The sequence below is a fragment of the Suricata suricatta genome, chromosome 5 (genome assembly GCF_006229205.1).
Source record: "Suricata suricatta isolate VVHF042 chromosome 5, meerkat_22Aug2017_6uvM2_HiC, whole genome shotgun sequence".
Classification (NCBI taxonomy): domain Eukaryota; kingdom Metazoa; phylum Chordata; class Mammalia; order Carnivora; family Herpestidae; genus Suricata; species Suricata suricatta.
The window spans coordinates 5,061,797-5,087,832 of record NC_043704.1 but is presented as its reverse complement, the minus strand read 5'-3'; the positions used below and the strand labels follow the sequence as shown (position 1 = coordinate 5,087,832).

Here is a 26,036-nt window from a genome sequence, read left to right as displayed (position 1 = left end):
CGCGTCCCCTCCGTGCTCCCTCCCTACCCTGTCGGGGGCACTCGCGCAGCTCCCCACCCCAGCCCACCCCGCGGCCCCCGCCCGGCCCCCCGCCCCGCGCGGTGGTCACTCGTGTGCGTCTCGTGTCTTTGCAGTTGCTGCCGAAGAGGTTGGACTGGGAGGGCAACGAGCACAACAGGAGCTACGAGGAATTGGTGAGATTTTTGACATTTCCATCCCCGTGTTTCCGAACACTCCGCTCCCCGCCCCCTTGTCGGGGCTCCTGCTCTTGGGGGTGAAGCGATCGAGCCGTGCTCGGGGGCGTCCCGGGATAGTAGGACTCCTCGGGAAGCTTTGTTTTGTTTTGGGGTGCCTGGGTTTGTTTGGGTAGGAAACGGCCCTGGGGGTGGCGGGTGGGAGGTGGGGGCGACCCTGCATCGCGGTTTGCGGTGGGGTGGGTCCCCAGGTGCGGCTGCCTGTGGCGAGAGCCGGGAGCGCGCGTGCGCGCGTGCTGGGGGGGGGCGGTGCGCCAGCCATTCAGCGAGCTGCTCTCATCCCTGTGTTTTCATACCCGACTTGTAACTCGACCTATGATTGGTCTTCCCTCTTTTGCCCCGCCCAGCTCCTCTAACCACTTGTTCCCTAGGAATAGAATCATTGGTGTCTGAAAGGTGAAGGGTTCCTCTCTAGCGTGTTTTTCTTTTCCGTCAGCAGCGTAATAAAAATCTTGCTGCTGTGACAGTATGCAACTCCTCCAGTGCTTTTGCCTGTCTAAACTGTACGCTTGTGGAGTGCTTAGAAAACTTCTGAGGTTTTATATTAATCTTGCTGTACTTAATGTAGGCTCTTTGCAGTTTCTCGTTTTGTAGCAGCAGCCTTGGCGTAGATTTCAGTTCTCTTTTCTTCGCACTTTATCGACTTTTTTTAGTTGCGCTCACAATGTAGAATCCGGTTTTTAAAAAAATGTTATTTAGTTGAGAGAGAGCGTGCACGTTCTTGCGAGTGGGGTAGGTGGAGACGGAGAAAGAAAGAAAGAATCCCAAGCAGGCTCCGTGCTGTTTGCGCAGACCCCAGTGTGGGGCTGGATCCCAGGAACCGTGAGATCATGACCTGAGCGGAAATCAGGAGTCCCGTCGCTTAACAGACTGAACCATCCAGGAGCCCCTAGAATTCAGTTCTATCCAGTCATCTGTCCTTAGTGAAGTGTCACATTTTTCAGAAAAACATTTTTGCCAACAGGTGTATTAGGAGAAAGGATATCTTTACTTGCCAGGCACTATCGACATCTTGTATGAGCAAAATAACTGATGACCAAAGAAAACAAAAACTCTTGAGTGATCTTTTAGGATAGTCATAATACCTATAACAGAATTTGGTAGGATATGATCACCATTTTTGGATTAAACAAAAGGACAAAAATTAAACAAGGATTCATCATTTGTATACCAACAGTTAAGTATTATTAGTATTATTGACATAAAGTCTGGAGTAATAATTCTATTTCAGTTGTCAGTTTTAATATTTACTGGTGTAGACTTGCATACATTTTTAAAATGTTTATTACTGTTACTGTTTTTTGAAAGAGAGAGCATGAGCAGGGGATATGCAGAGAGCAAGAGAGAGGGAGTCAGAGAAACTGAAGCAGGCTCCAAGCTCTGAGCTGTCAGCACAGAGCTGATGTGGGGCTCGAACTCACAGACTCTGAGATTATGATTTGAGCCGAGGTTGGACGCTTAACCCACACTGAGCCACTTAGGTGCCCCTGGTGTAGATTTTTTTTAAAAGCAACACTTAGGGGTGCCTGGGTGGCTCAGTCGGTTGAGAATCCAGCTTCGGCTATGACCTCGCAGTTCGTAGGTTCGAGCCCCGCATCAGTCTCTGGGCTGACAGCTAGCTCAGAGCCTGGAGCCTGCTTTCGATTCTGTATTTCACTCCCTGACCCTCCCCTGCTTACGTCGTCTCTCTCTCTCTCTCTCTCAGAAATAAATAAAACATTAGAAAAAAAATAAAAGCAAACACTTAAAAGTGAAATATCCAGGAAACCGTTCTAAAAATTCAGCGTTTCGGCAGAGGTTTTGTTTTCTTGAATTTCTTATTTTGATGTTTAAGCCTAGGAAATGTTTAAAGGACTACTTACTGTTTTACTCCTATTGATAAGAGAAAATAGTGTTGCCAGGGAAGCAGAAAAGCAATGATTTTGAGAAATATCAAAATACTGATAGTGGAGTTGTGCTGTAGGAGAGAAAATCATTTAATTTTTGAGATGCTGTAACCACTGGAAAATGTACTTTTAAAACTTATATTTTTGGCTTTTCAGCTAGAGGTGGTTAAAACCCCACTTTAAAAATTCTGCTTAAAATGATCCTAGATCTCGGTGGTTATCTTCCTGTCATGTGCTGTGCCCCAGGTCCTCGCTCATCACCTGGCTCATAGGTGTCCCCACCTTCCCCTGCCTCCACCCGCTCCTGGTGCTAAGTGACGGGGGACCAGCTGCTTGTCTGCAGGAGAGTCACTCTTGTGTCAGAGTGGGTTAGTGGCTGCTAGTTTTCCAGAGTCTGCTCTTGAGTGTGGGTGTCTTTGTTGTTGTTGTTTTTAAGTTCATTTATTTAAGAGGGAGAGCATGAGCAGAGGAGGGACGCAGAGAGAATCCTAAGCAGGCTCTGCATTGTCAGCGCAGAGTCCGATATGGGGCTTGGACCCATGAACCCTGAGATCGTGATCTGAGTGGAAGTCAGATGCTTGACCAACTGAGTCCCCCAGGCGCCCCTGCTTTTCTTTTAATTAAGTATTTCAGATATACACAAATGATAATAGTGTCATGAACCAATTTGCTGTCTTTACTTTGGCTTCTGTGTGAAGTATTTTTAATAAATTACCAGCGGAAATCTTCAAACAGAAAAATAGAGAAATGAACCATACTACCTGTCAGCCATGTGATTAGCCAGGAATACTGCATCTGTTACCTCCCTCCCCTAGGCGGTATTGTTTTAAAGCAAATTCCTGACATTCCTTTATTTAATGAGTTAGTATACTGAAGTATTTTAAAGTAAATCCCAGATCTTACATGTCTTCTCTAAATTCTGCATCGTGCATCTTGAGAAAATTGAAGGGCTGTTTCTTAGGCCACCACAGCGCCAGTGTCACATTTACAATCCAGACAATAATGTTTTTTGGTAATGTGTGCCTGTAGACTTATTTATATATCTAGTCCATACTCAGATTTTTGTTTTGTTCTTGGATTTCTTTTTCTTCCTTTTTTTAAGCTTTTTAAATTTATTTTGAGAGAGAGCGCAAGAGTGAGAGAATCTCTCTCAGTGCGGAGCCTGACCCAAGGCTCAAACCCATGAACTGTGAAATCAGGCCCTGAGCTGAAATCAGGAGTTAGACGCTTAGCCAACTGAGCCACCCAGGTGCCCCTTACATTTCTCTTTATATTGAGTTCAAATTGGGTTTCAGGCAAGGTCCATGCATTGTACCGAAGTTATTTTCCATCTCTTTTTTATCTTCCATCGTTTTTGTTCCTGTGCCATTGATTTTCTGAAGGCATTGGGACTGCCTGTGGAGTGTGTCACATTTGGGTTTTGTCTGATAGTTTCCTTATGCTGTTTGTTTCTTTGTGTTGTTTAATTTACTCCTTTTTTCAAGAACGGCCCTCATTCTTGGATCAAAGTCAGCTAGGGAGCTTTACAAAGTCTGGATGCCTGCCGGGCCATGCTCCACACCAGTTACGTCAGAACTCTTGTGGTGAGACTGGATATCGCTATACTTTAAAACCTTTCAGTGTCACTGTGCAGAGTTACAGTTCATCTTAGACTTGGGACCATGTTACCATTCCAACCTGGGAGCAAGAGTAGTTTTGATACTTCTTAAAAGAATTGAGGTTCTTTATCTCTCAATACCTAAACCTGCCTTAGCAGTTGGGTCTATAAATTCATAAAATGTAGTTGAGATTTTTGTGATTTATAGGTGGTGAACAGGAGAAAAGAGGAAATGGAGGTATAGAATGGGGCTCAGGAGTGAGGAAGAACTTGATTTGTAGGGGAGCATGATTAAATGAGGCGAATGTGATTCGTGCACGTGGTGACATCCAATTTTGTAGGCCACTGTCTTCTTTAACCGGTAGATCAGAAAATCCTTCTGTTGTAGTTTATCATTGGGAGATTTATTGTCCTGCTTTAAAAAAAAAAGTTTTGAGTAGGCCTTTAGCATAAGGAAAAGACTTAAAAATGATTTGTATTTAAATATGCAGTTTATTAGAGTTATAAGTAGTAATTTTTCTTAAATCTTTAAGTTACAAATCTTATAAATTCAGGGATATTTCTAGAAACACGTTTATTTTTTATTAATGTATGATTTGTAATGAGAATTTAATCTTAAGATATTTAACACCACTTAATTGTCTTAAATTTCCTTGGGCATTTCACACTATACTACAAATCTATGATTATTTCAGGAAGGCAAACTTTGTCAAATGTAAGTGTACTCTTTTTTTTTTTTTTTAAGTTTATTTATTTATTTGGAGAGAATGAGAATCCCAAGCAGGCTCCGGGTTGTCCGTGCAGAGCCTAGTGTGGGGCTTGAACTCATAAACTGTGAGATCATGACCTGAGCCGAAATGAAGAGTTGGGTGTTTAAATGGCTGAGCCACCCAGGCACCCCAAGTTTAATCTTTCTAAATTATTCTTTTTTACTCTACTAAAAATTAAAAATAGTTCAGTCATTGGAAAACTTTACTATTTTAAACTAACTAACTTGTACAAACATATAAATACTCTTTTCTTATTTTCATCTCTTAGTTGTCAGTCTACTTGGGTTATGAATTAACTCCCCAAGACACGGCAGCGGGAGCAGTACTGCCGTTGTGAGCTCCGCACTGGGGGAGGGAATCAGGCTGTGGCACGTCACAAGGCAAGACTTGGGATCTCCGTGCCCTTGTTAGATCGACTCCACTCGAGCTGTCAGGTTGAGCCTTCTTAATGGCAGACTAATGGCAGACTTACTTACCTATTTAAAACAAAAACAACTTTGTATTGGATAACTGTGTTGCAACTGACTCCACTATTTCGTTTTCATTGTGGGATTCTAACACACTGATCTCTTCCCTCTGGGGATTCGGCATTTCCTTTGTCGTTGACTGTAGAGCTTTATCACTCTGTAGGCATTTCATGGATGATTTGGGAACACTTGATCATGGCAGTCGATGACAAGTTAGCTGTCTAGCAATATAGCTTTATAGACATTGGAAACCTGGGTTTTTGTGCCACGTATCTGGGCTGTGATCCTGATTTGTGCTGCTTAGCAGGTGTTTAGTCTTAGTTTATATAATCTCTTCCTTAGTTTCTCGAGCTGTGTAACAAAGATAATAGTAATTGTATTAAGTCATTATTGTAAACATGGGAAAAAATGGCTACAGTGCCAGGCACACAATAATAATCAGCATTTACAAGTAATGTTGGCAGAACAAAAAGTCATAATTGTGTAGCCTGTTCCTTCCCTTAATTTATCTTGGTAGGGTCTCAATGAGATAATGCAATCCAGTCTCTGAACTCCTGTGTCTGAATGATGATAACCTGCCGTTTATCCCTTTGTGGGCGAACACAATGTGAGACGGGGAGCTGATGGGACTTTATAGCTCAGTGCTGAATAATGGCAGTGCTGTTGCCGTCTGTGAGTCACCCAGCCTTGACTGTGCTACTTTATTTTAAGCCCTACTCCCAACATGGGGCTTGTACTCTGTATCCCAAGATCAAGAGCGTGCTCTCCTGACTGAGCCAGCCAAGCACTCCAACTGTGCTACTTTGAAAGAGAGTAGTTATTACTTTGTTTTCAGAGGCTTACCTAATCGTAACATTTATTTGCATCTCAGGGACAAAAGTCACATGACTTTTTTCCTTTCAAATATTCTAAACCCTTATAGATTTTTGCCAGCTAGTTCTATTAGTTTCTGAGAAAGATTGTCATCATCTCCAAGTGTGACTGCAGAGTTGTCTTTTTTCTTTTTCCAGTTGATTTATGTATGTTGTTAGGTACATACAAATTCACAGTTGTTATATTCCTTTTGAATTGACTCCCCCTGCCTTTTGTTAAGTAGGCCTCATTTTTTAGAGCAGTTTTAGGTCCACAGCAAAATTGAGCAGAAGGTAGAGATCTCCCCTGTAAGTGCACAGTGTCCCCCATTATCCGCATCCCTAAAACGGTGCGTTTATTGCAGTCGATGGACCTGTATGGACCCATCGTAATGCCCAAGTCCTTAGTTTCTCCATCATGACTCTCTTAGATTTACGTTAGGTACTCTTAGTGTTGTGCAGTTTGTAGGTGTAGACAAATGACACGTGTCTGCTAATAGAGTGTCATACAGAGTAATTTTACTGCCCTAAAAATCCTCTGTGCTGCCTAATCTTCCTTCCCACCCTCCCAACCACTGATCCTTTTCCCCTTTACTTAGTACTGTGTTTTCCGGAATTTGACCTTTTTTTAAAATTTTTTTAAAATTGGGAAATGTTTTCTCTTTCTCTCCTAATAGCGTCTCACCCCCAGGTCTGACTCGGCCTCACTGTGCCACAGCCTGCCCAGCTTGCTTTCCTTTAGTGACAGAGCAGTACATCAGTTTGCTTTCTGCCCTTCCAGTGAAGCCAGTGGTTCCCCATGTTCTCACTTCTACGTGTGGTTCCTGTGAACAGCATATCATTTTATTATTAAGTTGTTTTAAAGTTGATATTCATTTGCTTACCCATTGTATACCTTTCCTGGTATTTTCAGTTTGTTCCTGTCTTCCCATGTGTGTTATCTGTGATTATTTTTCTTCCATATGCATGACTTGTTCTGTTATTTCTTTGGAACTTCTCAAGCTTTTTTTTTTTTTTAATGTTTTTATTTATTATTGAGAGAGACAGAACATGAGCTTGGCAGGGGCAGAGAGAGGGAGAGACATAGAATCTGAAGCAGGCTCCAGGCTCCTAGCTGTCAGCACAGAGCCCGACGTGGGCGAGATCATGACCTGAGCTGATGTTGGACGCTCAAGCAACTGAGCCACCCAGGCACCCTGTTATGTCTTCATTTTACTTCTTTATTTTTTTTAAATTTATTTATTTTGAGAGAGAGAGATAGCAAGCAGGGGAAAGACAGAGACATGGAAAGAAAGAATCCCAAGCAGGCTCTGCAGTGTGGCGCTGGATGCAGGGCTTGAACTCACGATCCATGAGATCATCATGACCTGAGCCGAAATCGGAAGTCCTCAATGCTTGACAGACTGAGCCACCTATGGTGCACTTTACAGGTTTTTTTAAAAAATTTTTAAAAATGTTTTATTTATTTTTGATACAGAGAGAGACAGAGCATGGGAGGGGGAGGGGCAGAGAGCGAAGGAGACACAGAACCGGAAGCAGGCTCCAGGCTCTGAGCTAGCTGTCAGCACAGAGCCTGACGCGGGGCTCGAACCCAGGAACATGAGATCTGACCTGAGCCACCCAGGCGCCCCTACAGGTTGTTTGAAAGGTGAAATTCTGATGGGTTTGTTTTTCCTTTTAGCACATTAATATTGAAAAATGGGCACTCTTACTATTTCCCCTTTCAGGATAATACTTTTTTTTCTGGCTGCTTTTTAGGATTTTCATTTTTCCTTTGGTTTTCAGCAGTTGTACTGTGATCTACTGTGGCTGGCACCTATGCTGCGTGACCGGCTACCCCAGAACGCAGCGGCTTAAAACAGCGCAGACTGTCATTACCCCACGGCTTCTGTGAATCGCACTCGGAGGCAGAGCTGAACTGAGTCCTCTCAGTCCCGCAGTCCGGTGCTGGCCGCAGCTGGGCTTTCAGCCAAAGACTTGCCTGTGGACGGGTCTGCTTCCAAGCTCACACAGTTTTGGGCTGGAGTCAGTTCTCAGAGGGCGTTGTTGGACTAGGAGCTCAGTTCCTAGTTGTCTCTTGGCCACCCTCAGTTTCTTGCCACCTGTTTGTCCAAAATGGCAGCTTGTATCATCAAAAGGTGAAAGCTGAGCAGACAATAAGAGTCTGCTGGTGAGACAGAGTCAGAGTCGTTTGTAACCTTGGGGTAGAAGTGGTATTGATACCCTCAGTGTGAGCCGTATTCTGTTGGTTATGAGTAACGTACTCAAGGGGAGGGGATTTCACAAGGTCGGCAGCACCATGAGCGGGGGATTGTTGGAGGCCCGGTCAAGAGTTGCCTGCTCCATGCATCTGGGTAGTGTTCTTTGCATTTACTCTGCTCGAGATTGTCCCAACTTCCCGAATCTATAGGATATCGAATAGTCCAATGTGTAATTAAAGTTTAAGGAGGTGGACACCTGGGTGGCTCAGTTGATTGAGTGTCTGATTTCAACTCAGGTTATGATGTCCCCATTCGTGAATTCAAGCGTTGCATCAGGCCTGCAGCTGTCAGCACAGACCTTGCTTCGGATCCTCTCTCCCATCCCACTCTCTCCCTCCCCTTCTTGGGCTCTTTCTCTCTCTTAAAAATAAATAAACCTAAAAGAAAAACAAAGGTCCCCAATGAAAAGAATGGAAGAATGAGGCAGTAGAAATATTTTGAATAGGTAATGGTTGAGCATTTTTAAGATTTGGGCCTTCCCTGGGGTCAGCGTTGACTAATCGGGTCAGTACTGACTTGGTGTCACGGATCACGTTTTGCTTTGTTGTGTGTCTCATCCTCTTTTTGCAGTGTGCTGGGCAGTTGTGTGTGACCAGAGTAGAGGCTGGGGTGACATAATCGGCATCAGTAAAGGGTGCCTCCTTTCTCTCAGGTTCTGAGTGTGGCGATCTCGGGTGTTTCGTACTCAGTGGGCTCTGGGCTCTGTGGCGGCTTCGTGCAGTTTCAGGATGGGATCAGGACTTGCCCCTCCAACGGAGTTTGGGGTTTGCGCACCGGTGAGCTTCCTGAGGGGTCTGTTTAGCCCCGCTGCCAGCTTTGGGTTGCTGAAATCGCTTTGCTCTCCAGTTCTGCCCTTGGTTTTCTACTCTGCTGACCCATCCCTAGCCTTCAGGGGGCCTCTGGAGCACACTTGCGGTGGACGGGCTTGGGTGGGGGACCCCCCAGCTGTTCCGCATCCCAGGGGGCTCGGGGTAGAGGGGCTCCCTGTGGTGGGTGGCTCTGCCTAGGCCCTCGAGCTTTCTCCTCAGGCATCAGGCAGGCTAGCCAGCAGGTGGCCCGTGAGGTTTAAAAGCTTCGCAGGTTGTTCCTTACTCCGTTTTCCCTGCGTCTCTGCTGCGGGTCGGAGCAGCTGTGAACCTTCTTCTGGTCCCGGACGGGCCCACTGGTTTCTGGGGTGGAGTTGACGCAGACTTGTTTTCTCAGCTCAGTGACGGGTTAAAAAAGTATTTTTAAGCTAAACCAACCTGTTCTCATTGTTAAAGTGAGGGCAGTAGCTTCGGACACGGTCTCTTTTTAACGGTTGGAATAAATGACTACTTTCAGCTTTACAGAATTCCGTGGGACGCATAACTCTCTCCTATGCGTGCACCCGTCCTTCCTGGCGGCAGTGGGCGATCTGTTTATTGAAGGAGTTAAGGTGGCTTAATGCTTAGTGTATTTTCTTTTTAAGAACCAGTCATCACCAGTTTGGTTATATTTTTTGTACAATCCTTGATTTTTTAAAAATTTCTCCAAGGTCCGTGCTTTGTAGGTCAGAGCAATGTACAGCATCAGAATGGCTGTGAAACATGGGACTTAGGCATCCCTTTTTATATTTTTTATTTATTTTATTTTATTTTACTTTTTTCTTTTTAAATGTTTTTTTATTTATGTTTGAGAGACAGAGAGAGACAGCGTGAGCAGGGGAGGGTCAGAGAGAGAGGGAGGCACAGAATCTGAAGCAGGCTCCAGGCTCTGAGCTAGCTGTCAGCACAGAGCCTGATGCAGGGCTCGAATCCACAAACCGTGAGATCATGACCTGAGCTGAAGTTGGATGCTTAACCGACTGAGCCACCCAGGCGCCCTGCATCCCTTTTTTTTTTAAAGTTCTTTAAACCATTTCATTAGGAGTGTACCAAATAGAACCATCGTGTTTATTTACTATCTTTCCTTTACAACGTAGAAATGGCAGAGTGGCATGTTGAGCATAAACCTTTGGTGCTAACTGGGAGCCGTAGCAGCACGGGATGAATTATGTGTGCGGTATTCAGAATTTGGCCGAGACTTTGACTTGGCTTGTACTTTGTGATGGGGTAGGTGAATGACATTGATGTTAGACTCTAGCTACTTAGAAAAAATTCTCTACGTTGATTTTTTTTTTAAATGTTTATTTTTGAGAGCGAGATCGCCTGGGCGCATGGGTGTGGTGGAAAGTCAGAGGAAGGGGGCAGAGGATCCGAAGTGGGCTCTGTGCTGACAGCAGACAGCCTGATGCAGGGCTCGAACTCGCGGAACCACAAGATCGTGACCTGAGCTGAAGTGGGGTACTTAACCGATTGAGCCACCTAGGCTCCTCTCTCTATGTTGATTTTAATCGGTTTGCATGTATTTGGCTTTCAGAACTTCCAGAGGCCACTTTGGCTCTAGGAGTCTTCTGATGCTCCTTAATTACCTCGTTCCTTGGCATTTTTCTTAGGATGCAGTGTAGCCGATGCAGCGAGGAGTTGTGACCTAGACAGCCTGGGTTCTTATTTTTAGCTTTGCTATTTATTAGCTCCTTGGTTCTCAGCAGGTTCTTTAGTGCCTGTGCCTGGGTCTTCTCCTCTGTAAAATGAGGTGAATAGTTTGGAGATATAGTAAAGTTAGTGTGTATAAAGTTCTTAGAAGAGTGTCAGGTAGTAATCACTGTGTAAGTGTTAGCTTTTGTCATTAATGTAATGAAGAATTGCATTAGTCAGAACCTTAAAATACTTAGAAGTGTACCTTGTACATTGTAAGTGTGCAGTATTATCTGTTGTTTTTGCTAAAAAGTGCCTTGTCCCAGGTCTCATAACTGCTTAGGTAGGGCTGTCAACCACATTTCTTCTTATTCTAGTATTTGTTCAACTCTCATAGGTACACTTGAGGCTGGATTCCACATTGAGAGATTTTTGCTTGAGAAAGACGTTGTGGTAGAGCCTCTATTTATTTTTATTATTTTTAATGTTTAGTTTTTAATTTACATCCAACTTAGTTAGCATCTAGTGCGACAGTGATTTCAGGAGTGGCTTCCAGGGACTCATCCGCTGTGTCTACCAGCCATACAGCTTGCTCATCTAGCAAGTGTCCTCCTTACTGCCCCTCACCCATTTAGCCCACACCCCCACCCACACCGCTCCTGCAACCCTAGGTTTGTTCTCTGTGCTTAAGAGACTCTTATGTTTTGTCCCCCTCCTTGTTTTCATATTATTTTTGCTTCCCTTCCCCTGTGTTCATCTGTTTCGTATCTTAAATTCCTCATATGAGTTGAAGTCAGATGGTATTTGTCTTTCTCTAATTTAAGTTCACTTAGCATAATACGCTCCAGTTCCATCTACATTATTGCAAGTGGCAAGATTTCATTCTTTTTGGCCACCGAGTAATATATATGTATATACCACATCTTCTTTATCCATTTATCCATCGATAGACATTTGGGTGCTCTCCATACTTAGGCTCTTGTCGATAGCGCTGCTATAAACATTGGGGTGTGTGTGCCCCTTCAAAACAGCACACGTGTATCCCTTGGATAAATACCTAGTAGTGCAGTTGCTGGGTCGTAGGGTAGTTCTATCTTTAATTTTTCGAGGACCCTCCATCCTATTTTCCAGAGTGGCTGCACCAGTTTGCATTCCTACCAGCAGCGCAAAAGAGATCGGTAGAGCCTCAGCCTTAAATTTTGTCTGTATGTAGCTTTTATTTGTATGTGAATGTTTGAAGATGTTGATAGTGGTCTTTCTATAGGGGTGGAACTAAAAAGTGGTGTACTTAGTTCATTAGTCTTTTCTTCGTAATCTGACCAAAAATTATCCTAATATTAAATAAAAATTTCTAATGTTTATGTAGAATATTTAGAAAATGCAAAAGTAAAGAGAAAAAAAATAATGAAAGTGAGAAATATTTATTTTTATTCATGCTAGACTCTAACAAAAATAGGAGCTTTAAAAAGATACTGTTTTGTGAATTCCTTTCAGTTTCTGTGGAAAATTTTATCTAACCATTTGCTTATTGGACATTTAGTTGGTTTCTAGCTTTTTTTTCTACTAGTGATTCTATGAATATCAAAGAGCTATGTGTCTTTGCATTTATATTGTATATCATTGTCACTTAACAATTTCTAGAAAATTAATCATTGAGTAAAATGGCTTATGTGTTTTTTTTTTAAAGTTTGTTTGTGTGAGCTCTGCACCCAAAGTGGGACTCAAACCCACGCCCCCAGGTTCAAAGGTCCAGTGCTCTTCTGACTGAACCAGCCAAGCGGCCCTCAGTAGCTAATGTTTGAGTCATTTTTTGCCAAGTACTGCACAAAAGTTAAGAGCTTTAACCTATGTAATCTCGTTTCCTTTTGGCAGTCCTGTCACCTTGTTATGTGTCACGATTTCCCAGTTTGAGATGAGACTGGAAGTGACAGGTAACTTCAGTGAGGTTCTGTTCCCAAGGGCAGATCCAGCTCAAACCCACTTTGTGTGAGGCTCATTCATGAATGTGCGATGCGTTTGCTCCTTCAATGAATGCCTGCTGTAGTCAGGGTTCCCGGGGGCCAGTGTGGCCGAGAAGATGGGCGAGGCTTCCGGTTCCAGGAGGCTTTACGCCCTTGGGGTAAAACGGACCTAAGCGACACGTTAGTGTGATACAGTGTGTCAGCGGTGTTAGAGGGCCGGGCAGGAGATTGTATGTGGGTCGGGAGGGAAAGCTCTTCTCCAGCCGGAGAACCTTTAACTCGAAGGATGGACAGGACATGTGAAGCCCTGAGAGGGTGAGGGCGGGGAGAGAGTGGTCCACATGGGTCTTAAAAACCTGTGTGACCTCTGACCCAGCAGTTACAGGCCTGAGACTTTTTTTTTAAAGGAAGTTTGTTTTGTGACTGTTGCTAATTCATCTTTTCTGAATTACCTTTTTATATCTTTTACTTTTCTACTGCTGTCTTAAACCATTTTGTAAGAAGTCTTCATCTCTAGATTATTCTTCAGTCCGCTGTGTGTCCTAGGTTCCTTTCCCAGCTTGCAGGCGGCTTTGTCGTTTCGCTGGGAGATTTTGTTTTTCCAGAGGTTTAAGATTTTTCGTTTGGTTACGTCTGTTAATCTTTATTTTGTCTGTAGGGTTGTCCTTAAAGCCCTTCTGTACTCCATGATTAATATTATAAAAAGCAATATTATGTGATTATTCCTCAGTACGTTTTCTAGTCAATTTGTAGTTTCTCTGTGATGTCTCCATGTTCAGTTTATTTGAGCATGTGGTTGGTGTGAGGTATGAATCTAGCCTTTTCCAAATTGTCAGTTTGCAAGTACTGTTTGAGTCCTGTCTCCTTTTTCTACGTCTACAGGGAACACTGTCATCGCCATTTACTACATTCCTGCTGGTGTGCATCTGGACTCTCTTTTCTGTTCCTTTAACATTCTGTACTATTTTAGTGGTCAGATTTTATAATATATATGTATATAGTAAAAATCTGTTAAATATTTATTTTAAAGAGACAAGGTGTGAGCGGGGAGGGACAGAGAGAGAGAGAGAGAGAGAGGGAGACACAGAATCCAAAGCAGGCCCCAGGCTCTGAACTGTCAGCACAGAGCCCGATGTGGGGGCCTCGAACTCCCTGACCAAGAGATGATGACGTGAGCCAAAAGTCAGGCGCTTTACCAGCTCAGCCACCCAGGTGCCCTTGACGAGGTTTTATTTCTGTTGGTCATTTGGAATATGACAGACTTCTCAACGAAATGATAAACTAAGTCTGGCTAGAAGATGTTTTGCATTAATCTTGAAATCTGTGATCTTTACTATGTTCATGTGGCTGAAATTGTTACTTTATCAGTACTTTACGATTTCATATCTTCTGTAGGCTCTCACATGTTTAAAATCCATACATTTTGAAGTGTGCCTGTCTCTTGTTTTAATACATCTTGTGAAACAATCTTTAAAAAAAAAAAGGTTTGACTTTTGGGGAACATTTGTATCTTCATTAAGTTCTCTGTAGGATCCAGACTATTAATTAGTCTTCACACAAGCTTATTTTAATTATGTTCTGCTTAGAAAATTTAGTTATTTTCACATGGTACAGCAGAATAATCTCGTTTAGTGGTCTCTTTTTCAGAACTCGGCTGATTTATGGATAAAGCCCTGAGTATTTTGCCTTTTGAATTTTGCTCTTTTCAGATGATCTTACTCTATGTGATAATCAGAACTCCCTGTCAAGGAATATCAGAAATCAGGGGCACCTGGATGGCCCAGTCAGTTGAGGGTCTGACTCTTGATTTTGATTCAGGCCGTGATCTCAGGATTGTGAGAGTAAGCCCCCAGCGTGGGACTCTCCCCGGTAGCGAGGGCCCTGCCTGGGGTGCTCTCTCTCCCCTCCGTCTCTCTGCTCCTCTGCATTTTCTCTCGTTCCCAGTAAACATTTAAAAAGGATATCAGAAGTCAAAAAGAATATCAAAAATCTTAGATTTCCTCTGAATAGTTTGTAATCTGGAAAAGCTTTCATAGTCCAGAAATAGGGGTCATTGTTTTACTAAGGGAAGAAGAAAATGAAATGAATAGATTACATAGAAAGGCTAACTAAGGATGTGTCCTTATTTAGTATTGGCTTAAGCATTAATAGTATTTTCCAGGCAAGCCTCACTTTCCTGGATGGCTGGTAGGTGACTTTGCTTCAGATTTGCAGGTTGTGGGCGTGCGGTGATGATTTGTGTGATTGCAGAGCGTGGGGTAACAGCTGTATGAAAGAACTCATTTCCTTAGAAACAGTGGCCTAAATAATAAAGATACATAAGGATGTCTTTGATTTAATGGTGTCTTTCAAGACAGTCTCTGTGTTTTTGATGGGGCAGATTGACATTTGGCTTTTGTTTTTTCCCCTCAAACTCCTAGTTTTGTTGTTACCATCGTACCCTAGAATTGATGGGAGGGAAGGGTTGTTTTGTTTTGTTTTTTTCTTCCTGAGGTTCTTTCGTTAGGGAGAATTTTCCAAGAACATTCCCCTGCCCTAGAAGATTTCTTCTTTGTTTCCTTGGCTAGAACTAGATCACATGGCTTCCCTGTTAGGATAGAGTTTAAAAAGTGGAGCTCTGCTGAAGGGGGAGGTAGTGGCTGTTGGAGAAGTGAACATGGTCTGCTCTGTGGAGCTTAACCTGTCTTTTCTGAATTAAAACCTTTATTTTTAAAAGATTTTATTTTTAATATCTGTACTTAATGTAGGGGTTGGACCCACAATCCCAAAATCAAGAGTCACATGCTCTGCTGACTGAGCAAGCCAGGTGCCCTAAAGTAAATAAATAAATGCTTTTTGGTTTTTTTGTTTTGTTTTTTCTGTTTGTTTAAAAAAATTTTTTTTAATAGTTTATTTATTTTGAGACAGAGCACGAGTGGGAGAGGGGCAGAGAGAGGGGGAGACACAGAATCCAAAATAGGCTCCAGGCTCCAAGTGTCAGCACGGAGCCTGACGCAGGGCTTGAACCATGAACCGCGAAATCATGACCTGAGCCAAAGTTGAACGCTTAACTGAGCCACCCAGGTGCCCCAAATAAATGCTGTTGAATGAAAAGTTTTCATGCTAGCACTAGAGCATTTCTCTGCCTAGATAATTTTGTATAAACTGAGAGTTAAGTTCTTTTCCCTTCTTGTTTCTATAACAACATTTATCCTGCCATTGACTATTAAGCTTGCATTTTTTTTAATTTTTAAAAATTTAAAAATTTATTTTTTTAAGTATGCTTCATGCCTGCTGCGGAGCCCACTGTGGGGCTTGAACTCATGACCCTGAGATGAAGACCTGAGCTGAGGTCAAGAGTCGGATGCCTAACTGACTAAGCCACCCAGGTGCCCCAAACTTGCATTTCTTTAGAAACAAAAGAGGCTAAGAACTTGTGCACATCAGAGGCTGGGGGGACCTGCTTAAGGAAGACCCCGGTTTTTAAGTTTCTGTGAAAGACCGTGCTCCGTATCCCCTCCTGTTCTGTTGCCGTGTGCTAATTGTAGCGGCAGTGCGACGGGCTGTGGTAGTTGGCTCAGACGGTTTCCCCGTAACGTTTCTGGATGTGGCCTAAAGTAATCAAGGGAAAAGTCAAGGTCCGACGGGTGCAGATTGAAGATATTGCATATTGGGGTGCCTGGGGGGGCTCAGTCAGCTTAGGTCATGAACTCGCTGTCATGAGATCGAGCCCCGCATCGGGCTCTGTCCTTACAGCTCAGAGCCTGGGGCCTGCTTCACATTCTGTGTTTCTCTCTCTTGCTGCCCCTCCCCTGCTCATGTTCTGTGTGTCTCTGTCACTCTCTCTCTGAAGTAAACATTTAAAAAAAAATTAAATATTCATTCTAGATCCTAATTACATTACAGTGTCCCAAACTTCACAGTAAAAGCTACTTTTTCCCATAACTTTCCAGTTGCATTATCTAGACTCTCCTATCACTTTGTAGAGCTGCTACCCTGGACCTGAAGAGGCTCATGCTCACAGTGGTATTTGGGAACAGTGACAGTCATACAGTGGTCCTGGGATTGGGGCTGAAAACCTTTCTAAGTGCGGCTGCAGAAAATACAGTGGCACAGGGGTTGACTATTTGACTGTTGGAAGAGGCTTAGTTCTGACCCGATTCCCGAGGACAGTGTGTATCTGGCTTATTCCGTGAAGTTGCTGGCACAGGTGGTTACTGACATGCAGGTGTAGGACTTGAAGATAATGAAGGAACATGATTTAGCATATTGATTTGGTCAATATATTTTTAATAATCCAGAACCATTTTCTGTTCATTATTTTTGTTGCCTATATTGGGATGAGAACTACATTATTCTCCAGAAACACCCTGTTTTATACACAATAGAGTAACAGCCCGTCCTGCCCCCACCTTGGATGGTGAGGCTAGAATCCTCAGAAACGTCACGAGTCTGTTACAGTTCTCTTTATGGAGATCAGAGCTGCTGCATGGAATCACGTTCCTGTTCACACCTGGACTTGGCCTAAGTTTACATGCCTATGTTGAAACTTCCTATTATTTTAATGATGAGTTTTATTGCTTCTTCAATTCAGGCAATGAGTATAATTTTATGAAGTTCCCCTTCTGGATCATTTAAGAGATAGAATAAAATCACATCTAGCACTGGGAAGCACTCTGTCTAAACTTTTTTGTCCCTCCCTTTTCTGTCTAGAGAAGTTGTTTTTGGCTCTGTGATAGGTCATCTTCAAGGACCGGTGTCCACTCAGGGGACAGGCCTAATTGTGACCTCAAAACTTAAAGCCAGTTGAGAAAGACAGATAAATGTTTTCACTTATGGGGAACTTGAGAAACTTAATAGAAGACAGTGGGGGAAGGGAAGGGAAGGGAAAAAAAAGTTAGAAACAGAGAGGGAGGGAGGCAAACCATAAGAGACTCTTAAATACAGAGAACAGACAGGGTGGGTGAGGTTGAGGGGAAATGGGAGATGGGCATTGAGGAGGGCACTTGTTGGGATGAGCACTGGGTGTTGTATGTGAGCCGTGAACCACGGGAATCTACCCCCCAAAACCAAGAGCGTATTGTATACCCTGTATGTTAGCCAACTTGACCATAAATTATATTTTTAAAAAATCAGTTATGTAAGTTCTCTGTCCATCTGAATACTCAAAATCTTAAAACTATTAAAGTGATGTCTGCTGTATAAGAATCCATATTACCGTCGTCCAAGTCATTTTTCTTTCTTAAGCCGTGTAGACATTATTTAGATCAATCAGTGCGGAGTACCTCAGTGGGGGTTTTGTTTTCAGATTTGCATGACTGACAAGTTCTTAGATCTGTGATTTTCTTGGCCTGTTGGGATGACCTTCTAGTTCCTTCTGTCTTTTCTTTCCCTTCCCATGATGAGCTCATTATGTACAGTGGTTTTGGGACTTTTATATGCTGACACTTTGAAGCACACAGTGCTAATTAGTATTATGAAACATTTTGAGGTCTACCTGAGCTCTGATAGGTCTTTGGAGTTTTGCCTTGGGCTATCTGTCAAGGTAGGAGACATAAGTCATGTTGAAAAGTTGGAGATACTTTAGCCTCTTCTGTCACTAGTGCTTATGAACAAAAACTTTATGTGATTCTTTTTTTTTTTTATTTTTTTAAATTTAAGTAATTTCTACACCCAGTTGTGGGGCTTGAACTCAGGATTCGCATGCTTCACTGAGCCAGCCAGGTGCCCAGAATCCAGGCTTATTTTATATTTGAGTTGATGCATAAGAACCAGAAGTGAGATCTTGCACAATGTTTCAGGTTTTCTTTGGAGCAACATTTCTGGGGGGGGGGGGGTTGAAAATAGGGAGCATCGTTGGGGGGGGGGGGGGCATGGGGAATGCTGTTGGCACTGGTGGAAGGGAGCCAGGAGCGCCGTGGGTCCCTGTGCATAGGGACTGCCCCGAGCAGCGCTGCTTTGTCTTTCCTCCAGTGGTGGCAGCGTCCTGCTTGAGAAACCTCCTCTCGTGATTGAGGAACCTTAACGCAGCATTAAAGTTCAGGACAAATACGTTCGAATCAGGTGTCATTAGTCATCTTCATGAGTTAAAGTTACACAATACCTTTTGTGGTTTTAGTTTTTTAAAGTATAAGTCACATAAAATAAACTGCACGTTCACGAAGGTTCAGGTTGATGACTGTGGATGTGTGTGATGCCGAAGAACCCATCTCTAATTCCTCCTGCTTTTCTTTGCTCCCTGTCCCCAGCAACTTCTGATCTGCTTTCTGTCACTGTATATTAGTGTGCGTTTTCCAGAGCTTTGTGTTAATAACATCAGACAGCACGCACTGTGTTTCTGGCTTCTTTCCGCATAAGTATCTCGAGATCTCGTCCCTGTCACCGTGCGTTAGTAACGCTTCGTACGTATTTCTTATTACTGGAGAGTGTTCTGTCCTACAGATGCACGGTAATGGGTGTATCCAGTCACCTGTTAATGGCCACTTGGGGGCGTTCACTTTTGAGATCTTAAAGATGTTTCAGCCATGTGCAAACTTTTTTTTCTTTTGAAAAAGAACTTTTAATTACTTTTATGTACAGAAAATTCAACAGTGTACTCTTAGCCCAGTTTGGTGGCCAGCTTTTTAGCCTTTGCCTTTTCCAGCGTGGCGATGCGAGCCACTCACTTTGGACCCAGGATGTTGCCCCCCGAGTGACTGTGGGTCTCAGATCTGTCGTTGTCATTGGTCCTGAGAGCTTCCACCAGCTTCACCAGAGCTCCTTTTTCTTCCGAGTTAACCTGTGTGGAGGTGACAGTGGTGCCAACCTTCCTGTGGACCAGGCACCCCAGCCTGGCCTTCCTCTTGATAATGCAGTCGGGGCCCCCGTTTTCTGACAGAGGGCAGGTAGGCAGACAACCCCCTCAGGGGGATCCACCTCAGGTACAGTCACTGCCAGCCAGGCGCCTTGTTTTCCACCCGCGTGGTGATGTATGAACTCCAGCTCGAGGGCCAGGCAGCCTCTGAGTGGGGACACCTGTCCTGACAGCTTTCTTCCCAGCCTGGGCCCGCGGTCTCTGCTCCTCTCACTCTGTCTCTGGGCTGTACTTGCGGGCTGGTGAGCGCATTTGAGCAGCTGTTTGGCCGTGTAAGGCCTGGGCGAAGTGGGTAATTTTAGGCCACTTCTAGACACCTAGAACAGCCCTTTGTTGCTGCGGCCACATTGAGCGGGGCCACGCCCACGTACAGACTTTTAACATGAGCATGTGCTCTTCTTTTTCTTGAGTATTTTCTTTTTAAAAATTTTTTAAAATGTTTATTTTTGAGAGAGAGAGACACACACACACACACAATGTGAACAGGGGAGGGGCAGAGAGAGGGAGACACAGAATCAGAAGCAGGCCCTAGGCTCTGAGCTGTCAGCACAGAGCCTGATGCGGGGCCTGAACTCATGAACCGTGAGATCATGACCTGGGCCGAAGTCAGCTGCTTAACTGACTGAGCCACCCAGTTTCCCCAAGTATTTTCTTTTTCTTGAGTGTTCTACCTAGGAGTAGAAATGCTGGATAACATGGGCTACTATTAAACTGTCCAACTATTTTCTGTCTCTCTCTCTCTTGCTCTCTCTAATTTTTATTTGCATTTATTTTATATAGAATTTACTCTTGGGCCTAAGTTTTTGTTTCTTCATTTGCTTCCGGGGTATCTTCTCTGTCTTTGCAGCCTCCTCTTCCAGCTTAGGGATAGTCTGCTTTTTCAGTAAGGATCGTCTCCCTGTGGCAGGGAGAGCTCAGGTGCGAGTCAGGCCGACCACGGGCACTGTGAGCTCTGTGCTGCCTCTTGCCGGCTTTGTTTACCTGGAGGTGCTCAGTGACCCTTAAGTTCAGCATGACTCTCTGCATTTTTAAGCATGTGCATTGCAAATCCGACCTTCTTTTTGGGCCACCTAGTCTGTGTCCAGCCCCACTGTTTGGCCTGGGCGCACCTACCAACTCTGCCATGGCAGCAACGGAAGGGCACACGTTGCTTCCTCAAGGTGATGTCCTTCAGATACACATGTCCTTGATGGCTGGGCAGTTTCCCATGTGTCCTTGAAGCGAGCACAGGGATTTGAGCCTTTTGTTTCGCATGATTAGTAGGATTTCCTGGGTCAAGTGAATAGCGGACCATTTTCAGAGATCACCTCTGGCTGCTTATGGGAAGAGCACCCAACTGTTTTCCAAAGTGGTTGTACTGGCGTCCGTTCCCACCAGCAGTTTCTCCATGTTCTTGACAGTCTTGTCTGGTCCTTTTAAGTTTAGCTGTTCTAACAGGCTGTTAGTAATATCTCCTAATGGTTTCAATTTGTTACCAATGAGTAGTGTTGCACTTCTTTAGAGAGACAGAGAGTGTGTGTGTTTGATGGTCTGTGTAAATCTTTCTCCTGTTTTTAAAAACTAGATTTTTTTTTATAACTGAGTGTTGAGAGTTTTTTTATATTCTAGATGCAAGTTGTTTATCAGATACATGCTTTGCAAACATTTTCTTACAGTCTGTGGGTTGCTTTTTTATGCTCCTTTTAGAAAACAGAAACTGTTAGTTTTGATGAAGTCGGGCATGTTGGCCGGTTGCCGTGGATTGTACTGCTGTTACGTGAGAAATCTAACTCCAGGTTGTGATTTTCTCTGGTGTTTTCTGTGATAAATTCTACAGTTTTTAGATTATACATTTAGAGATGTGATCTGTCTTTAGATAATTTTTGTTTATGGTGTGATGTATGGATCACAGTTAATTAAAAGAAAAACCTTTTTGGCAAATGGATGTCCAATGGTTCCAGAACCATTTGTTGAGAAGATTGTCTTTCCTCCTTAGTGCTTTTGTCAAAAATCAGGTGTCCTTATATGTTGGTTCCTGAAGTCAGGTATTCTTTTCATAACTCAGCTTTATGTTTTATAAAGCTGCTTTGGCCCCTTGCATTTGAATATGAATTTTAGAATAAAATTAATCCATTTCTACAAGACAGCCTACTTGGATTTGGATTGGGATGGCTCTGAACCTACAGATCAATTTGCTGTTTATTTAATTTCTCTCAGCAGGTATTTATAGTTTTCATTGTACCTGTTTCTCACATGTTTTGTCGTACTTATCCCTTGCTGTTTGTTTTATGATACTATTGTAAATAATGTTTAAAACCCTTCCTCTCCAATTAGGTCTTGTCCAATAAGCACGTGGCTCCTGATCATCTGTTGCAAATCTGCCAGCGCATTGGCCCCATGTTGGATAAAGAAATTCCACCCAGTATTTCAAGAGTCACTTCTTTACTTGGTGCAGGAAGGCAGTCTTTGCTACGTACAGCAAAAGGTACCTTAATTTGAAGAAGTGTTCTGCTTTGTAGCTTAATGATAATTATAATTGTCAAGTAATGTAAGCATTGTGGAAGAAAGGCGATATGTAACTATAAACCATGCTGTGGACTATAAAATTCTCTGCATTTAGCATAGACACTGAATTTTACTACGTAAGTGTTTAATGGGTCCTTCTGCGTTTAAAAAAAAATGACAAAGGTTTAGATGTTAAGCAAAAAAGCTTGAATTTATTCTGAGATGTGTTTGAGGTTTTATCGATGTGAGTTCTTAATTTTCTATTTTGTAGCTCACTTATAACTTTACCGAATGTAATTGTATGTGTCTAATAAACTCTTTAAATGCTAGAAGTATTTTATTTGGTATTTAGATTCTGAAAGCCCTTTGTTATCAGGGGAAGTGATTTTCTAAATTTGGTAGCATTTTGAAAACAAGCACCAAAAATGTATAATTGCATGGTTCTTTTTTTCACCAGTTTGATTTTTTTGCAAAGTTATGTGGTAGCAAAATGTTTGGAATTGCTGTTCTCCTTCTGTTAGCTCGGTATGAATCACTTAGACTAAGTATATGTATGTGATACGATCTCTGTACACAACGTGGCCTCTGCTAACGGGCAAGAATGCTGGCTCTTCTGATCCTGAGCAGCCGTCTGGTTCGCCCCCGTGATTATCTTTACGATCTGTTGCTGGTGTGATGCCGCCTCTTAGGTGCGCCACCAGCACAAGGCTTGACTGAGAACGAACAACCCTCCTTCTTGGTTCCACGCCAGACCGCTCTGTGGGCCTTAGTCATTTCTCAGTGCTCTGTGGCCCTGCCACACCGGGGCTTGGCTCAGGAAACGGCTCCCACCCTCCCTTCTCTGTGTCCCTATTCACCTTGTAATTATTCTATTTTAGGCTGTTATGTAGTAGTTGCCCAAGTGGCCTGTTTTCCTCTGTTTTCTTTACTTGTGTCAAGCTCCGTGTTGTTCTGTGATGAGCACCGCTTTAGACCCGGCAGATCTTAGAAGAGACTCGGGCCGGCTGCCCTGGGGTAGGGTCCGTAGCTCTCTTGTTTTGTACTAGTGTCACGAGAGGACGCCTTGTAACCGCTCTTTGGTCATGATGGTGGCGTTGAATCCATTCATGTAAAACGTAACATGCGTGTTAGGTTGGGGCACCCGAGGCTCAGTAGAGGTTTCTGTGATGCCTTCCCTTCCTCTTTCACTCGTGGAGAAGCTGACTTTTGGCCCAGCGTAGTCTGTGCTCTGCTGCTATCCCCCCTAGAGGGGGCAGATGTTTCTTCTTCGTGCATATTTGCTGATAGGTCAAAGACGGATGGGACTTGAGAATGAGTGTTCAGACTCCCAGATCCTACGTGCGTGCTCTTGTGTAAAGGATTATCCAGGATCCTAAAACAAGAGGAAAGGCATTTGATTTTGTCCGTATTTCCTAGGGAGATTAAAGTCATGGTAATATTGGCCAAAATTAATTTTAAAATTCCATTAACATTTTAAGGATTTTCATATAAATCTAATAAAATTTTTCTTACAAAAATTTCCATGTTTTGGAAAGTTGGATCAGTTGTGATTAAGATCTCGTATGATTACGTGGTATAATTCTGCACTGAAAAATAAAAACTTACTTGGCATTGAATAGGACTTGGAAGTCGAAAGATCTGGTTGTATGGTCCGTGTAGACTTAACCACTTGCAGCGGATCTCTTTCAAGGTCCTGGAACCTTTGAGCCTCAGTTACCTCACTTGTACATTGGCGGTCACACCTACCTCACAGGGTTGTTGTGAGGACACAACGAGATAATGTACGTGGAACGCACTTTGTACATTGTAAAGTGCTGCACTGATGTTAGTTGTTGTTGATGTATCTGAGATGTCTTAATTTCTTTTCCTTCTTCAGAAATAGTTTTAATAAACCTCTAGGGCTTTTCTGTTAAAGTATATTAGTTGGTACAACTTTGAATAAACAGTTTATTACAATATACGTAAGTATTCTATAAAATCTTTCTTGGGGTTAACTTTCAAGATTTTATGTGTATCTAAAATTCGTTTTAAAGACTGCAGGCACACAGTTTGGAAGGGCTCTGCCTTTGCTGCTCTTCACAGAGGAAGACCTCCTGAAATGCCGGTGAATTATGGTTCCCCACCGAATCTTGGTGAGTGAGCTTGCCATTCACATGACCGAAACAGTCTTTCTGATTTGACCATCTTTGTAACTGCCGTATTAAAATTTGAGAGGAAATACTGGTGGTAGTGTTTCAGTAGTGATGAGTATCAGTTTCCAAGTGTGTTTTCCCAAAGTTATTCCTACATGTAATAAAAATTAATGGAAGATAATCTTATCGTAATAAGCCTGTAATAGTGATTATAGTAGAACAGAACTGGGGAGAAACTTCTGTCCTTAGGATTTCTTGAACATAGATTCTGTGACCTCTAGAAATTGTTGGGGAATTTTTCTTCATGTTTTTACATATTGGCTCTTCCTTAACCATTTTCATTGTTTTTATTTCCTAGTGGAGATACATCGAGGAAAACAGCTCACAGGGTGTTCCACTTTTAGCACAGCCTTCCCAGGAACTCTGTATCAGCATATAAAAATGCACAGGAGGATTCTCGGACATCTCTCCGCGGTGTACTGTGTAGCGTTTGATAGGACAGGACATAGAATCTTCACCGTGAGTTAATGTTTTAAACTCCACTTGGTATCCTCTGGAGCACTCAGTGTGTATTAGAATCATCCAGGCAGTCTTCTGAAAGCATGTGGGTTCTGGGGTTCCCATTCTCAGGGATTTTGACTCCATAGGTCTGATGCAGGGGCCACGATTTTGCAATTTTATTACATATCCCAATTGATTCATTTGCAGATAGTATAGTGTTTGTGAGACATTGATGGTTCGTGAGCCTGATCGTCCAGGATCTTAAAAATATACATGCCTAATGCTTTCTCCTCCAGCCTATCCAGACCTACTGATGGGGTTTCTAGTATGTCTAGTAACCAAAACAAACCAGAAACCTTCCGTAAAAATCCAAATCTCTACCGGTGATTTATATTCACATTGATTACTCATTGATCCAGAGGAATTGATTACTTGAACACTGAAGATTATTTTATAATTATTATAAAACTATATGTAAATATTTATAATTTAATTTACTGTTTTAGTATTTTAAGGGAAAATTACAAGGGGTCAGAAGTTTAAATTTCCTTTTCCAAAGTTGTGAGAATCACAGTAGACACTCAAAAATGGGCTGAGTTAGATGGATGCTGGCTGGTACTACAAATGTAAGACTCTGTGTTGTTTGGGTATTTAAAATAAGGGTGCTGTCCTATTATTTTTTAGTTGTTTTTGAGATTGCCACTTACTCAGCCTGTGAACTATGTGTCTGTCTTAACATATATCAAATTCTTTAGCTTGATGTGAGCTAAACTGACATTTAACCATTGTGTGGTGAACTTGTAGTTGGACTCATTACTTAGCAGGGAATTTGGGGAAAATAGGATTTATAATGTGGTCTGGTCCGTAGAAATGAAAACTTCATAGTATCTCCATATAGACGTGGTTTGGAGGAAAAGAAAAACCATATTCTGTAAGTGTTCTGAGTGTAAGACTCATAATTTATAGAGCAGTCTACAGTTGAAAAGAGCTATAGAAACCTAATTTAAGTGGCATGTAAATGGTGTTTTTAAAAATGCTGTAAAAGACTTGCTGTGTTAACATTTATTTTGGGGTGTATTTTTTCTTAGGGTTCAGATGATTGTTTGGTGAAGATTTGGTCAACACACAATGGCCGCCTACTATCCACATTACGAGGTCATTCTGCAGAAATCTCAGATATGGCGGTCAACTACGAGAATACGATGATCGCGGCAGGGAGCTGTGACAAGATTATCCGAGTGTGGTGCCTGAGGACTTGTGCCCCGGTGGCTGTGCTCCAGGGACACACGGGCTCAATCACATCTCTGCAGGTAAACTGGCTTGAGTGTGCACGTTGTGTATGATCTCCTTTTCCTTGGAAACTCTTTCTCCTCAGAGGTGAGAAATGGTAAGATGCTTAGTAATTGTGTGATCTATTTTTATTTTTGTAACCAAGAGAAAATGTAATTAATCGTCCCTCCATGCATCTTGGAAAGGTGATGTAATGTCTGATGCAGTTAGAGCTTTACAGGAAGGCATGATGGGTGATTCACTGCTTCCTTTAGGCTGACTGTTGAACTGGGG

General features: G+C 42.9%; 1 protein-coding gene across 1 annotated transcript in view; it reads left to right on the top strand.

Moving 5' to 3' along the window:
- The window catches only part of BRWD1 (bromodomain and WD repeat domain containing 1), a 111,079-nt gene that overhangs the window by 907 nt on the left and 84,136 nt on the right, over nt 1–26,036 (top strand). Inside the window, exons 2-6 of the mRNA XM_029940621.1 lie at nt 63–194; nt 21,670–21,820; nt 23,874–23,972; nt 24,331–24,491; nt 25,562–25,783. Coding sequence (XP_029796481.1) covers nt 63–194; nt 21,670–21,820; nt 23,874–23,972; nt 24,331–24,491; nt 25,562–25,783 — 765 coding nt within the window. The remainder of the gene's footprint in view (nt 1–62; nt 195–21,669; nt 21,821–23,873; nt 23,973–24,330; nt 24,492–25,561; nt 25,784–26,036) is intronic.